We start from the raw sequence: 15,600 nt of genomic DNA, 5'->3' as shown, positions 1-15,600 counted from the left end.
GCGTGCCTGTAATCCCAGCTACTCAGGAGGCTGAGGCAGGAGAATTGCCTGAACCCAGGAGGCGGAGGTTGCGGTGAGCCAAGATCGCGCCACTGCACTCCAGCCTGGGTAACAAGAGCGAAACTCCGTCTCAAAAAAAAAAAAAAAGGCAAACTCCAGACTCTCTGTGAAGTGGAATGGCCAAAACTGGAAACTGGGTGGCCCCCAGAAGGTTCATTGGACCCACAACGGTTCAAGCTGTGTGGCAAGTTATTACCAGAACGCCCAGACATCCTGATCAGTTTCCTTACATTGATCAATGGTTTAGTTTGGTTCAGAACCTTCCCCTGTGGCTCCGGTCTTGCACCATTCATAACCCCACCTTTAAGGTCCTTCTGAGTAAAACCCCTTCCCTGCCTCGACCTACTGCTCAAGTGGTACCTTCTGCTCCTCCTGTACTGCCTTCCTCTGAAGAAGAGGAAAGCTACCTGCACCCACTGCCTCCACCTTACAATCCTCCTGCTCCCCAAGGATCCCCCAGAGTTTCTTCGTTGGTACCTCCTGTGGCCCCTCCATTGCCACCAGCCCCTGAGCCATTGTCTTCTGTGGTCTCTCTGCCTATTGCCTCTCGGCTATGGCCTCAGTCAAAGGAAGCTACCCCACTCCTCCCCTTGAGGGAGGCACCACCCCCATCAGGTAGCAAGCGTTCTGCTCCCTTTCTGGTTTATGTTCCCTTTTCCACCTCTGACCTGTACAATTGGAGGGCCCCAAACCCTCCCTTTTCTGAAAAGCCCCAGGTCCTAACTTCACTGATGGAGTCTGTGCTCCGGACCCATAGGCCCACTTGGGATGATTGCCAGCAACTCCTTCTAACTCTTTTCACTTCTGAAAAGAGGGACTGAATTCAAAGGGAAGCCAGAAAGTATTTCCTTACCTCAGCTGGTAGGCCAGAGGCAGAAGCCCAAAACCTCCTTGAGGAGGTTTTTCCTTCTACTTGACCATAGTGGGATCCCAATACCACAGAGGGAAGAAGGACTTTGGAAGATTTCCACCGGTATCTCCTTGCAGGTATTAAAGGGGGCCGCTTGGAAACCCATGAACTTGTCTAAAACAACCAAAGTTGTCCAGGGGCCCGATGAGTCACCTGGAGTGTTGTTAGAGTGCCTCCAGGAGGCCTATCGAATTTACACCCCGTTTGATCCAGCGGCTTCCGAAAATAGCCGCGCTATTAATTTAGTATTTGTGGCCCAGGCACCGCCAGACATTCGAAAAAAGTTACAAAAACTGGAGGGATTTGCTGGAATGAACATCCCTCAGCTTTTAGAAATAGCCCAGGAAGTTTTGGACAATTGAGAGGTTGAAAACAAAAGGAGGCAGCTGGTTAGGGCAGCTGACAGAGCCGGAAAAAGACAGGCAAAAATCTAGGCTGGGCACGGTGGCTCATGCCTGTAATCCTAGCCCTTTGGGAGGCCGAGGTGGGTGGATCACCTGAGGTCAGGAGTTCAAGAGACCAGCCTGGCCATCATGGTGAAACCCCATCTTTAAAAAAAAAAAAAAAAGACAGGGAAAAATCTTAGTGCCTGCTCTCCAGGGAACTAAAAAGGAAGAGCCTCCAGCACAGAGCACCAGCCAGAGATCCTGGACCCCTACCAGAAAGGCCAGAAAGGTGAGTGGGCGCCCCTACAAAGGCACCAGTGTGCCTATTGTAAACAAACTGGACACTGGAAGACTGAATGTCCTTTAAAGTCAGAGAAGAAACCAAACAGAAAAGGGTCCTCACCCTCCCTGCAGTGGAGGAATCTGATGATTGATGGGACAGGGGCTCCTTTTCACTTGGCCCCAGGGAGCCCATGGTTACCGCTACTGTGGGGGTCCAGCCTGTACATTTTTAAATCAACACAGGGGCCGAACATTCTATACTGCAAACACCCTTGGGCAGTGTCTCTAACAAGAAGGGCTACTGGAGGTATTCAGGAATATCCTGTCACCCATTCACACGAGGTGAACTTAGGTTTAAAGAGAGTAACCCATTCATTTCTAGTAGTTCCAGAGTGCCCCTTCCCTCTCCTTGGGCGAGACCTGCTCCACAAGTTGCAGGCATGCCTCTCCTTGTTGGCTCAGCAAATTCATCTCAAGTTAGGGGACACAGAGCCCTCTCCTGCTCTGCTCCTGCTGACTGCCCCTCTATCAGAGGAATATCTCTTAGTCTCATTATCACCAATGAAAATTGACAAAACTAACCCTCTCCTACTAGATCTACAAACTCTTTTTTGCCAGGTCTGGGCAGAATCAAACCCTCAAGGACTAGCAAAGCACCATCCGCTGGTAGTTGTAGAACTTCTGGCTACTGCCCTGCCTGTTTGGATCAAGCGATATCCTATGAGTCAGCGGGCTAGAGAGAGGATCATTCCCCATATTCAATGCTCTTACAAGCCAATATACTTACACATTGCCAGTCTGCTTGGAACACTCCATTCCTGCCGATTCAGAAACCCGGGACAAATGATTACTGGCCTGTACAGGACTTACGGGAAGTTAACAAATGGACAGTCACAGTCCATCCAACTGTCCCTAACCCTTACACACTACTCAGCTTGCTCCCACCAGAGCATACCATGTATACCGTCCTTGACTTAAAGGATGCTTTCTTTGCCATTTCTCTAGCTCCTAAAAGCCAGCCTATTTTTGCTTTCAAATGGATAGATCCTGGTTTGGGAGACACAACCCAATTAACTTGGACTCAGTTACCCCAGGGTTTTAAGAATTCCCCCACTCTTTTTGGGAAAGCTCTTCAGTAGGACCTTGTGATGTTCCGAGGCAGCCATCCCAACTGTACCTTACTCCAATACGTGGACGACTTGTTATTGACTACTGAGACTACCAAAAGCTGCTTGCAACATACTACAGACTTACTTCAACTCCTTCAGGAGTTTGGGTACTGGGTCTCAGCCAAAAAGGGCCAGCTTTGTCTTTCTTTTTTTTTTTTTTTTTTTTTTTGAGACGGAGTTTCACTCTTGTTGCCCAGGCTGGAGTGCAATGGCGCGATCTCGGCTCACCGCAACCTCCGCCTCCTGGGTTCAGGCAATTCTCGTGCCTCGGCCTCCTGAGTAGCTGGGATTACAGGCATGCGCCACCATGCCCAGCTGATTTTTTGTATTTTTAGTAGAGACGGGGTTTCACTATGTTGACCAGGATGGTCTCGATCTCTTGACCTCATGATCCACCCACCTCGGCCTCCCAAAGTGCTGGGATTACAGGCGTGAGCCACCGCGCCCGGCCCAGCTTTGTCTTTCTAGGGTCTCCTCTCTGGGATATGAACTAAACCAAGGAAAAGAGCACTCGCCAATGCTCGGAAGGAGGCCATCTTGCTAATCCCTACCCCCGCCACCAAGAGACAGGTACGTGAATTCTTGGGGGCTGTGGGATACTGTCGACTGTGGATATAAGGGTTCGTGGAAATTGCCAAGCTTCTGTACACCACTACAGGAGGAAATGGCCCCTTAGTTTGGACTGACACTGAAGAACAGGCCTTCAAAAACTTAAAGAAGACACTGACTAAGGCCCCTGCTTTTGCCCTCCCAAATATCTCAAAACCATTTCACCTGTTTGTCCATGAAAATCAGGGAGTTGCTAAAGGGGTGCTCACTCAAACCTTGGGGCCATGGCAATACCCCGTGGCATATTTGTCTAAAAAGATTGGATCCTGTGGCCTCCGGGTGGCCAAGTTGTCTGCGAGCAGTTACAGCAACAGCAAGCCTAGTTCATGAGGCCGATAAGCTCACTCTGGGCCAGAATTTAATCCTCACGGCACCGCATGCCATAGAGACACTACTACAAGGCATTCCTGGCAAATGGATGTCTAATGCCCGTATCCCTCAATATCCGAGTTTGCTATTAGATCAGCCTTACTTAACTTTCTCCCCCACAAGGTGTTTAAATCCAGCTACTCTGCTCCCTGATCCAGACTTCACCACCCCTGTCCATGACTGCCAGGAACTGCTAGAAACTACAGAAATAGGTCGACCTGATCTCCAGGACACTCCTTTGGGAAAGGTGGACGCCACCATGTTTACAGGTGATAGCAGTTTCCTTGAGCAAGGGGTACGAATAGCCGGTGTGGCCGTCACCAGGGAGATTGACATACTGTGGGTCCAGGCGCTGCCAGCTGGTACCTCTGCACAGAAGGCTCAGTTAACTGCCCTCACTCAAGCCCTCCGATGGGGTAAGGACAAAGGTGTTAATATCTACAGTGATAGCCGATATGCCTTTGCTACTGTGCATGTTCATGGGGCCATCTATCAGGAGCGTAGGCTACTCACTTCAGCAGGAAAGACTATTAAAACCAAGGAAGAAATTTTAGCCCTGCTCGAGGCTGTTTGGCTCCCCCTACATGTGGCTGTAATTCATTGCAAAGGATACCACAAGGAAAACACGGCTGTTGCCAGGGGAACCAAAAGGCAGATTTTTGCAGCCCAGGAAGCTGCTGCATTCGCAGTTATCCCATTAAATCTGCTTCCAGCCATCTCTGTCCCACAACCTGATCTACCCAACCACCCGATGTACTCCTCTGAAGAAGAGAAGCAAGCATCGGATCTTCAGGCCAGTAAAAATCAAGATGGATGGTGGATCCTCCCAGACTCCAGAATCTTCCTACCCTGGGCCCTCGGGGAAGCTTTAATCAGCCGCCTCCATTCTTCTCCTCACCTGGGAGGAACGAAGTTGGACCAATTTTTAAGGAGCCGTTTTAAAATTCCACACCTCCAGGACTTAACTGGCCAAGTGGCCTCCCGATGCATGGCTTGTACCCAGGTAAATGCCAAACAAGGTCCGAAGACTTAATTGGGCCATCGTCTCCGAGGATGTAGCCCAGGAGAGAGGTGGGAAGTTGACTTTACCACACCGTGCAGGGTATAAGTACCTCCTGGTGCTGGTAGACACCTTTACCAGATGGACTGAGGCATTTGCCACCAAGAACGAAACTGCCGCTATAGTAGTTAAGTTCTTACTCAATGAAATCATCCCTCGATATGGGCTGCTTGTCACCATAGGGTATGACAATGGACTGGCCTTCAGCTCGTCCACGGCGCAGTTAGTCAGCAAGGCGTTAAATATTCAGTGGAAACTCCTTTGTGCCTATTGCCACCAGCGCTCTGGACAGGTAGAACACATGAATCGTACTTTAAAAAGTACTCTTACCAAACTAATCCTGGAAACTGGTGAAAATTGGATAAAGTTTCTTCTTTTAGCCCTTCTAAAAGTTAGATTACAAGGCAGGATTCTCTCCTTTTGAAATCATGTATGGGAGGGCCCCACCTATCTTGCCTAAACTGAGGGACATGCAGTTAGCAAAGATATCCCAAGCTACCTTGTTACACTACTTGCGGTCTCTCCAACAGGTTCAAGGTATCATCCAGCCGCTCGTCTAGGGAGCACATCCTAATCTGGTTCCTAACTTGACGGGACCCTGCTACCCCTTCTGTCCTGGTGACCGGGTGTATGTCAAAAAGTTCCAGAAGGAAGGACTTGTTCCTGCTTTGAAAGGACCTCACACTGTCATCCTCACCATGCCCATGGCCCTAAAAGTGGATGGCATTCCTGCTTGGATTCATCATTCCCGTATCAAGAAGGCCAACAAAACGCAGCAAGAAATATTGGTCCCCAAGCCCGGGTCAGGGTCCTCCAAGCTGTGCCTAAGTAGAGTGCAGACACCAGATTAGTTCTTTTTATTTACTTTTCTTGTCTGCTTTTGGTTGTTAAGCCTTCTGTCCCCTCCTAGGCCTTTCACCTTAGTTCGTTTGCAACAGGCTGTGTGCTTGCGAACTCTACCTGGAAGGAGAGTACCTCTGATGAAGTCTCTTTTACAATCAATTTATGTGTTTTACTCCCAAAGCCCAGCCATACCCTCGAAGAGTAGCGAAATATGCCTCTCTGGGCAGGAGCGGGATTCATCGGCCTTGCTGCTGGGTTTGGACACACTGGAAGTGACAGTGGATGCGGCAGCTCTCGGGGTGCAGAAAAGGGACTCCAATGTGTAGATTTCTCCCCCTGTCCTAGAGATCACCCTGATGCCACCTGCCGGGGATCGTTATGAGTTTTTCTGCCCTTTCTGGTCATGTGTAACCCTGGCTACATACCCGGAGGGATCGACTCAGTCCCTGACCCTTTCTATAGCTCGTACGTCTCGTCCTAGACCATGTACTATGGGAGCTTGTAATCCTATTACCATAACTGTCCATAACCCTGGCTCAGTTCAATGGTACTATGGTATGACATGGGGACTGCGACCCCATATCACAGGGTTTGATCTCGGAACTATGTTTACCATTCAGAAGAAGGTCCTGATCCCCTGGAGCCCCGCTAAACCAATTGGTCCCTTAACTGATTTGGGAGACCCTGTGTTCTGCCCACACCCAGATAGAGTCAGTCCCATCGGCCCAACTGTCTCATTGCCAGTCCAAGCCCCTAAACCTCGACTGCAGCACCAGCACCTCCAACCCAGCTTAATGTCCATTCTAGATGGAGTACATTACCTTCTTAATGTTAATCAGCCTAAACTGGCCCAAGATTGTTGGTTATGCCTAAAGGCAAAACCCCCGTATTATGTTGGATTGGGAGTTGAGGTTAAGCTTAATATTGGCCCTTTTTCTTGTCATGCTCGTCCCCGTTCCCTTACACTAAGAGATGTTTCAGGAAACTCCTCCTGCCTAGTCAGTAATGGGTATAACCTATCTGTTTCCCCATTTCAGGCCACCTGTAACCAGTCTCTGCTTACTTCCCTAAACCCTTCAGTCTCCTACCAGGCACCCGACAATACTTGGCTGCCTTGCACCTCAGGCCTCACCCACTGCATCAATGGAACTGAACCTGGACTGTGCGTGTTAGTTCATGTACTTCCCCAGGTTTACGTGTACAGCGGACCAGAGGGACAACTTCTTATTGCTCCACCTGAACTGCACCCCAGGATCGGCCAGGATGCCCCACTCCTAGTGACCCTTCTGGTGGGCCTTAGTGTAGCTGGGTCAGCAGCGATCAGCACTGCCGCTCTGGTCCGAGGAAAAACTGGACTAGTGTCCCTAACTCAACAAGTAGATGCTGATTTAAGAAATCTCCAATCAGCCGTAAATATGCTACATACCTAGGTAGACTCCCTGGCTGAGGTTGTTCTCCAAAATGACCAGGGCTTAGATTTGCTATTCCTCTCAAGGAGGTTTATGCCCTGTTTTGGGGGAAAGTTGCTGTTTTTATGCTAACCAGTCTGGAGTCATAAAGGATACTCTTCAAAGAGTTCGAGAAAATCTAGATAAACGCCAACAGGAGCGGGAAAGTAACACCCCATGGTACAAAAGCATGTTTAACTGGAACCCTTGGCTGACTTCTTTAATAACTGGATAGCGGCCGGGCGCGGTGGCTCACGCCTGTAATCCCAGCACTTTGGGAGGCCGAGGCGGGTGGATCATGAGGTCAAGAGATCGAGACCATCCTGGTCAACACGGTGAAACCCCGTCTCTACTAAAACTACAAAAAATTAGCTGGGCATGGTAGCGCGTGCCTGTAATCCCAGCTACTCGGGAGGCTAAGGCAGGAGAATTGCCTGAACCCAGGAGGCGGAGGTTGCGGTGAGCCGAGATCACGCCATTGCACTCCAGCCTGGGTAACAAGAGCGAAACTCCGTCTCAAAAAAAAAAAAAAAAAAAAAAAAAAAAAAAACTGGATTAGCAGAACCTCTTCTCCTCCTCTTGTTGGGTTTAATTTTCGGCCCTGTATATTAAATTGGTCAATTAATTTGTAAAAAAGTGCATAGCTTCTGTTAAACTTATGTATCTTAGAACCCACTCTAACCCCCTCACTATAACTGAGGAATCAATGATTTGAATCCCCAAAACCACAAGTGGGGAATGTGTTATCCTACCCTGTGTTGGCCTTACTAACTCATTCTTAATTGAAGAAGCCGGACAAACGCCATCTTAGCTTCTTCACTTCTAGTTATTTTCCCTCCATTAAGTATGTAGCTGTAGCGTGTGGTTGGGGCAGGATGACACCAGGCACAACCAGGAATGCATTTGCTGATAAGACACCGAGTCAAGCAGTACCAGCAGCCCCTGGGAATGCAGATGTTGCTAAGTATCCAGAGCTCCATATCTATAAGTTGTATGTCTTTTGTGATAGCTTAAGCCCCTGCACCTGGTACTGTTTCCTTCTTATGTGCTAGTTTATCTTTTAAGTTTTTGCTTGCTCTGCTTCTGTGAAAAAAATTGCTTCAGCTAGGTTCCCCCTCCCTTTTCAGATTAGGGTATAAGAAAACCACCTAATTCCTTCTTTGGGGCTGAGAGAATTTTGGGTGTTAGCCATCTCTCGGTCACCGGCAGTAAAGGACTTGCAACTCAAATCTCAGAGTGTGGCACATTCCTTTACTTGCTTGGGTATAACAGCGCATGCCTGTCATCCCAGCTGCTCGGGAGGCTGAGGCAGGAGAATTGCTTGAACCTGGGAGGCAGAGGTTGTGGTGAGCCCAGATCACACCATTGCACTCCAGCCTAGGCAACAGGAGCAAAACTCCACCTCAAAAAAATAAAAAATAAAAAATTCCCAGTGCACAAAAAGTACTCCAGGCCAATTAAATCGGAACATAGGGGTGGAACCCAGGCTTCTATTTTGTTTTATTTTATTTATTTATTTTGAGCTGCAGTCTCGCTTTGTTGCCAGGCTGGATTGCAGCGGTGAGATCTTGGCTCACTGTGACCTCCGACTCCCTGGTTCAAGAGATTCTCCTGCTTCAGCTTACGGAGTAGCTGGGATTATAGGCACGCACTACCGTGCCCAGCTAATTTTTGTATTTTTAGTAGAGGCAAGGTTTCACTATGTTGGCCAGGATGGTCTCGATCTCCTGACCTCATGATCCACCTGCCTCAGCCTACCAAGTGCCAGGTGTGAGCCACCACACCAGGCCTATTTTATGTATTAATGTTTTAGAGCTGGGATTTCGCTCTGTTACCCAGGCTGAAGTGATCATAGCTCACTTGCAGTCTCAAACACCTGAGTTCAATTAATCTTCTTGGCTCAGCCTGCCCAGCTCAAACAATCCGCCCACCTCAGCCACCCAAGTAGCTAGAATCACAGGCATGCCAGCACATCTGGCTAATTATTTTGCTTATATTTAGTAGAGGGTCTCACTATGTTGCCCAGGTTGGTCTTGAACTCGTGTGCTCAAGCCATCCTCCTGCCTCAGCCTCCCAAGGTGCTGGGATTATGGGCATGAGCCACCATGGCTGGCCCTTTTGTTTGTTTGTTTGAGACAGAGTCTTGCTTTGTCGCCAGGAGCTAGGCTGGAGTGCAGTGGCGCGACCTTGGCTCACTGCAACCTCCGCCTCCGGGGTTCAAGCAACTCAACTGCCTCAGCCTCTCGAGTAGCTGGGACTACAGGTGCACGCCACAACGCCCAGCTAATTTTTGTATTTTTAGTACAGACGGGGTTTCACCATGTTGGCCAGGATGGTCTCCATCGCTTGGCCTCGTGATCTGCCCACCTCCGCCTCCCAAAGTGCTGGGATTACAGGCGTGAGCCACAGCGCCCGCCTGTTTTTTGTTTTTAAGCTTCCCAGTGCAGGCAATGTTAAGAACTAATCTTTTGCTAACATATTTTTAGCTCCTCGTTCTCTTCTCTACTGAGTAGGAAGATACTACTCAGTCTTCAAATCTCACCTCAAAGGTCACTTACATCCTCAGGAAACATTTTCTCTGAATCCCTCTCCCATGGTGGACTCTCCTTGCTGTATTACATCTCCTTGTATTTTTAGTCATCTCTATTATTATTATTATTATTATTATTACTATTTTCTTTGCAGAGACGGGGGCTAGGTCGCCCAGGCTTGTCTTGAATTCCTGGGCTCAAGCGATCCTCCCGCCTCAGCCTCCCAAAGGGCTGGGATTTCAGGCGTGAGCCACCGTGCTGGCTTTAGTCATCTCTATTTCCCCCGCAAGACTGTGAGCCCCCCAAAGATTTGGCACAAGCCTGGCATATGACAACAGATAAATAAATGAGTGAATGTATACATGAACAAAGACAGTGTATGGACAAGGTTGCCGCATTATTTAGCGCAAATTAAGGCAGACATCAGCCTGTCCAGGACTCCTCTTTGGCTGTGGCGGGAAATACCCTCCTAGCTCGGCGAGGCTGAGGCACTACACTCCATCGCACTAATCAGCCGGGCGTCGCTCGGGGGTCTGGGAGACCCGGCGAAGGCATCACCTTTCGGTGACGCCGGCGCTATGCGCCCTCCAGTAGAGAGGCGGCGCTGTGGAAGAGCAGCAGCTTCCGGTCGGTTTTTCTCTTCCTTCGGCTGCCGGCGCCAGTACGTCCTGTTTTCGTTGGCCGCGCTGGGATAGCCGCCGCCGCTGTAGCTGCTGCTGCTTAGCGGTGGTCTTTGCCCGGTACTGACGCCAGCGCAGCCCCCTTGTTTGTCCGGTTCGCCTTCGCGTGGTCCTCAGGGGCGCCGGCTTTCCCGCGGTCGGCAGCATGGGTCGGGAGTCACGGTGAGGCAGAGCGCCGAGCGGGCGAGCAGGCGAGCGGCTTCTTGGGGTCTTGAGAAGAGGCGGGAGTTGAGGTGGCCGCCGGGCCAGGCCTGCGGCGGCCCCACGTGCAGTCAGCGCTGCCCGGCGGGCACTGGAGGGACTTGGGGTGAGGGAATGGCTGTGTTTGGGCCAGCGACGACTTCCCTGCACTACCATCAGCGGGTTCGAGCCCCTGGAGCGGGAACAGTCTCCAGGACGTTAGTGATTGGGCACCACATCCCGCCACTTCAGCGGAGCCTACCCTGATTACTTCAGTCAGAAGTGATCCCAGTTGGATTGCTTATTGCTTCGCGTTTCCAGCATTGCCAAGACTCGCATCATTCTGTATTTTAGTTCTTTGTGCGCGTGTGGTCTTTTCCCAGGTTACTTGAAAGGAGTGTGAGGGCAGACATTTTTACCGCACCGGCAGCACTGTAGACGACTAGGCTTTTTTTTTACTGGGCTACCATGAATACTTGTTGCGTGAATTTACTTCACAAATAGGTTTCGTATTTCTTTGTTACCTCGTTTTCTGTCCTTTTGAAGTTGTGGACTGTGAGCTCTTATTAGAACTATGAGATCTCATCACAACTTTAGATTGTTAATAGATTGTTCGGAACCTCGAGTTTTTTAATCTTAAAAATGAGTATTTTCTGTGTATTTAGCAATGACTGAAATGTATTTTATGTCTAGGAACAGTGAAGGCTTTTGTTTTTAATGCTAGCAGTTCTTTGTTGAGGTATAATTAACCAGGAAAATGGACAAAATGTAAAGGTGAAGCTTGATGAAATTTATCACATATATAAACCGTGTAATCATCACCTGGATGAAGTTAAAGAATATTTCTTTCCAGAAGATTCCTGTGACGGTGTTTTAAATCTGATGGCTGTCCAGACCAGAAATTTGGAAGTGATACTTATTTGAGTCATTCTTCTCTCTCACTACCCGCAGCCTGTTAGGTTCTACATCCTTTCCCCATTCTGGCTGTCCCTGACTTAATTGAGGCTCTAATGATTTACTGTCCAGACGACTACATGTATTTTAAATTGATTCTTCTCTTAATTGATTATCTTCCTCTGTTGCTCTCCTAATTGTTAGATCCCTCACACTGCAGCCAGTGACACTTCTGAAGTAGAGATAAGGTCATGTCATTACCCCTGACTTACTCTCCATTGGTTCCTACTGCTTCCAAGATGAAATTTAAACTGTGACAGCCTTCAAGGCCCTTCACAGGAATGTCCATTCCTAGCCCTTCAGCCTTCTTCTTTACCTCTCTGCTGTGTACTGCTGTGTATGGCCTGTGCTCTAGGTTTGTTCAGGGGATCATGAAAGGCTCAGAGGTGGGAAGGTGCAAGGTGTTAGAGAAATAGCCAAGAAGCCCAATTTTTCTACATGGGTAGGTTTCATGAAGGGTTTTTTTTTTGAGATGGAGTTTCGCTCTTGTTACCCATGCTGGAGTGCAATGGCGCAATCTCGGCTCACTGCCACCGCCGCCTCCTGGGTTCAGGCAATTCTCCTGCCTTAGCCTCCCGAGTAGCTGGGATTACAGGCGTGCGCCACCATGCCCAGCTAATTTTTTGTATTTTTAGTAGAAATGGGGCTTCACCATGTTGACCAGATGGTCTCGATCTCTTGACCTCGTGATCCACCCGCCTCGGCCTCCCAAAGTGCTGGGATTACAGGCGGGAGCCACCTAACGCTCTCATGAAGGGTTTTTATCTTTTTTGATAAGTAGAGGATGTAGGTCCTGAATAGGACTTGGTCCCAGAAAATGGGTGGATTGTAGATTTTGAAGATAAGAATTTGTTTGTGAACCTTTGAAGATTTTGAGTAAAAAGTGTGTAATAGAATCAGAATTCTCCTTAGCAGCAATGAGTAAGATTTAATGGAAAAAGGAATAGAAACAGGAAGACTACAAGTCTTTAAGAATGTCCTAGATAGAAATGTCTGATATGGAATAGTGGCCGTTGGAACTCTGTGGAGGTAATACAATGTGAAGGGGATTACAGAGGTGAAATTGGTATTACTTGGTGGGTTTTTTGTTTTTGTTTTTGAGACAGAGGGTCTTGCTGTGTCGCCCAGGCTGGAGTGCATTGAAGCAATCTTGGCTCAGTGCCACCTGAGCTTCCTGAGTTCAAGAGATCCTCTTACTTCAGCTTGCCAAGTAGCTGGAACTACAAGCATGTGCCACCACACTCTGCTAATTTTTGTATTTTTTGTAGAGACAGAGTTTCACCATGTTGTCCAGGCTGGTCTTGAACTCCTGAGCTCAAGCTCTCTGCTCACCTTGGCTTCCCAAAGTGCTGCAGTTACAGGCATGAGCCTCTGTGCCCAGCTATTTCATATTTCATTTATTGTATCAAATGAGGCAAGAGAAAAATGTTGATGATAACTAATGTTTTGAGCCTAGTGACCAGAAGTTGGTATGATTAATGGTTTGGGGAGGGAAAAGTAACAAGTTTGGGTTTCTACAAGTTGAACTTGAGGTGCTTGAAAGATAATTAGGTGCGCTCATCTCCTAGCGATCTTATTTAGGTTTATAGCTTTTTTTTTTTTAAAGATGGGATTTCACCATGATGGCCAGGCTGGTCTGGTCTTGAACTCCTGACCTCAGGTGATCCACCCACCTTGGCCTCCCAAAGTGCTAGGATTACAGGCATGAGCCACCATGCCCAGCCAGGTTTATAGCTTTAAATAGCCTTTGTACACTAATGATTCTTCAGCTTATATTTCTAGAGAAAACGCTTCCTTGAACTCCAGACCAATATTTCAATTACATACTATATATCTCCACTTGGATACCTAATATTCTGATCCACCTCCCCAGATCTGTTCCTCCCTCAGCCTTCCCATCTTAGTAGATGGCAACTTCATTCTTTTTACTTGGTCAGGTATCTTCAAGTGATTTCTCTCTTGCTGTCACATTTGACATTTAATTCATCATTAAATCCCATCAATGCTAGCGTCAAGATACCCAGATTTTGACCCTTCTCAGCGTCTTTCCACCTGCTTTTTTTTGTTGTTGTTTGGAGATGGAGTCTTGCTCTATTGCCCAGGCTGGAGTACAGTTGCCTGATCTCGGCTCACTGCAACCTCTGCTTTCTGGGTTCAAACGATTCTCCTGCTTCAGCCTCCTGAGTAGCTTGGATTACAGGCACGCACCACCACGCCTGGCTAATTTTTTGTATTTTTAGTAGAGATGGGGTTTCACCATGTTGGTTAGGCTGGTCTTGAACTCCTGACCTCGTGATTGCCCACCTCGGCCTCCCAAAGTGCTGGGAATACAGGCGTGAGCCACTCTGCCCAGCCTCCACCTGTCATTTTGATCTATGCCACCACTATCTCTTGCCTGGATGATTGCTGTAGTGCTGGTCTTTGCTAATCCTACCTATTCTTTTTCCTTTTGTCCTTGCCCTGGTTTGTTTGGTTTGTTCTCTCAGCAGCCAGAATAATACTTTAAAAACATTACGCCAGGTGCAGTGGCTCACGCCTGTAACCCCAGCATTTTGGGAGGCTGAAATGGGAGGATTGGGTGAGCCCAGGAGTTCAAGACCATCCTGAGCAACATAGCAAGACTCTTATCTCTACAAAAAAAAAAAAAAAAAAAAAGAAAGAAAAATAGGTAGGCATGGTGGCACACGCTTTTGGTCCCTGCTACTTGGGAGACTGAGGTGGGAGGATTGCTTGAACCTGGGAGATTGAGATAATCCTGAGCAACATAGCGAGACACTGTCTCTACAAAAAAAAAAAAAATAGGTGGGCATGGTGGTGTGTGCCTTTGGTCACAGCTGCTCTGGAGGTTGAGGTGGAAGGATTGCTGGGGCCCAACAGGTCGAGGCTACAGTGAGTGGTGATCGAGCCACTCTATTCCAGACTGGGTGACAGAGCAAGACCTTGTCTCAAGAAAGACATTTAAAAAATAATAAAAGTCTGGGCACAGTGGCTCATGCCTGTAATCCCAACGCTTTGGGAGGCTGATGTGGGAGATAACAAAGTCAGGAGTTCGAGACCAGCCTGACCAACATGGTGAAACTCCATCTCTACTAAAAATACAAAATTAGGCTGGGCACAGTGGTTCACACCTGTAATCCCAGCACTTTGGGAGGCCAAGGTGGGCAGATCACCTGAGGTCAGGAGTGACAGACTAGCCTGGCCAACATGGTGAAACCCTGTCTCTACTAAAAATACAAAAAAAATTTAGCAGGGCGTATTGGCAGGTGTCTGTAATCTCAGCTCTTTGGTAAGTGAGGCAGGAGAATTGCTTGAACCGGGAGGTGGAGGTTGCAGTGAGCGGAGATAGCACCTTTGCCCTCCAGCCTGGGCAACAAGAGAGAAAGATACTCTGTCTTAAAACAAACAAACAAAAACTAAAAAACAAAATTAGTAGGGTGTGGTAGCACAGGCCTGTAATCCCAGCTGCTTGGGAGGCTGAGGCAGGAGAATTGCTTGACCGGGAGGCAGAGGATGCAGTGAGCCGAGATTGTACCACTATACTCCAGCCAGGGCAACAGAGTGAGACTCTGTCTCAAAAAATAAAAAAAAAATAAATAAATAAACAAATGAAAATAATTACCTGAAGGCCGGGCGCGGTGGCTCACGCCTGTAATCCCAGCACTTTTGGGAGGCCGAGGCAGGTGGATCTCGAGGTCAAGAGATCGAGACCATCCTGGTCAAAATGGTGAAACCCCGTCTCTACTAAAAATACAAAAAATTAGCTGGGCATGGTGGCGCATGCCTGTAATCCCAGCTACTCAGGAGGCTGAGGCAGGAGAATTGCCTGAACCCGGGAGGCGGAGGTTGCGGTGAGCCGAGATCGCGCCATTGCACTCCAGCCTGGGTAACAAGAGCGAAACTCCGACTCAAAAAAAAAAAAAAGAAAATAATTACCTGAATGTGGTGACACATGCCTGTAGTTCCAGCTTCTTGGGAGGCTGAAGGGGAAGGATTACTTGAGCCCTGGAGGGTTTAAGTTACAGTGAGCTGTGTTCACACCACTGCACTACAGTCTGGGTAACAGAGTAAGGACTGTTTCTTTTTCCTTTTTCTTGTTTTTGAGACGGAGTTTCACTCTGT

General features: G+C 48.3%; 1 protein-coding gene across 2 annotated transcripts in view; it reads left to right on the top strand.

Moving 5' to 3' along the window:
* Positions 1-10,195: 10,195 nt before the first annotated feature.
* DDX46 (DEAD-box helicase 46) overlaps positions 10,196-15,600 on the top strand; it is a 78,536-nt gene continuing 73,131 nt past the window's right edge. The window contains exon 1 of one of the 2 annotated variants that reach the window (XM_032248933.1): positions 10,196-10,509. In XM_032248933.1, the coding sequence (XP_032104824.1) occupies positions 10,493-10,509 (17 nt within the window). In that variant the 5' untranslated portion in view covers positions 10,196-10,492. The remainder of the gene's footprint in view (positions 10,510-15,600) is intronic. The other variant, XM_032248846.1, reaches the window with a different exon arrangement.

The sequence above is a fragment of the Sapajus apella genome, unplaced genomic scaffold (assembly GCF_009761245.1).
Source record: "Sapajus apella isolate SASKATOON/1434 unplaced genomic scaffold, GSC_monkey_1.0 scaffold1, whole genome shotgun sequence".
NCBI classification, from domain to species: domain Eukaryota; kingdom Metazoa; phylum Chordata; class Mammalia; order Primates; family Cebidae; genus Sapajus; species Sapajus apella.
The sequence above is the reverse complement of the archived record's forward strand: the minus strand, read 5'-3'. Positions and strand labels throughout refer to the sequence as shown.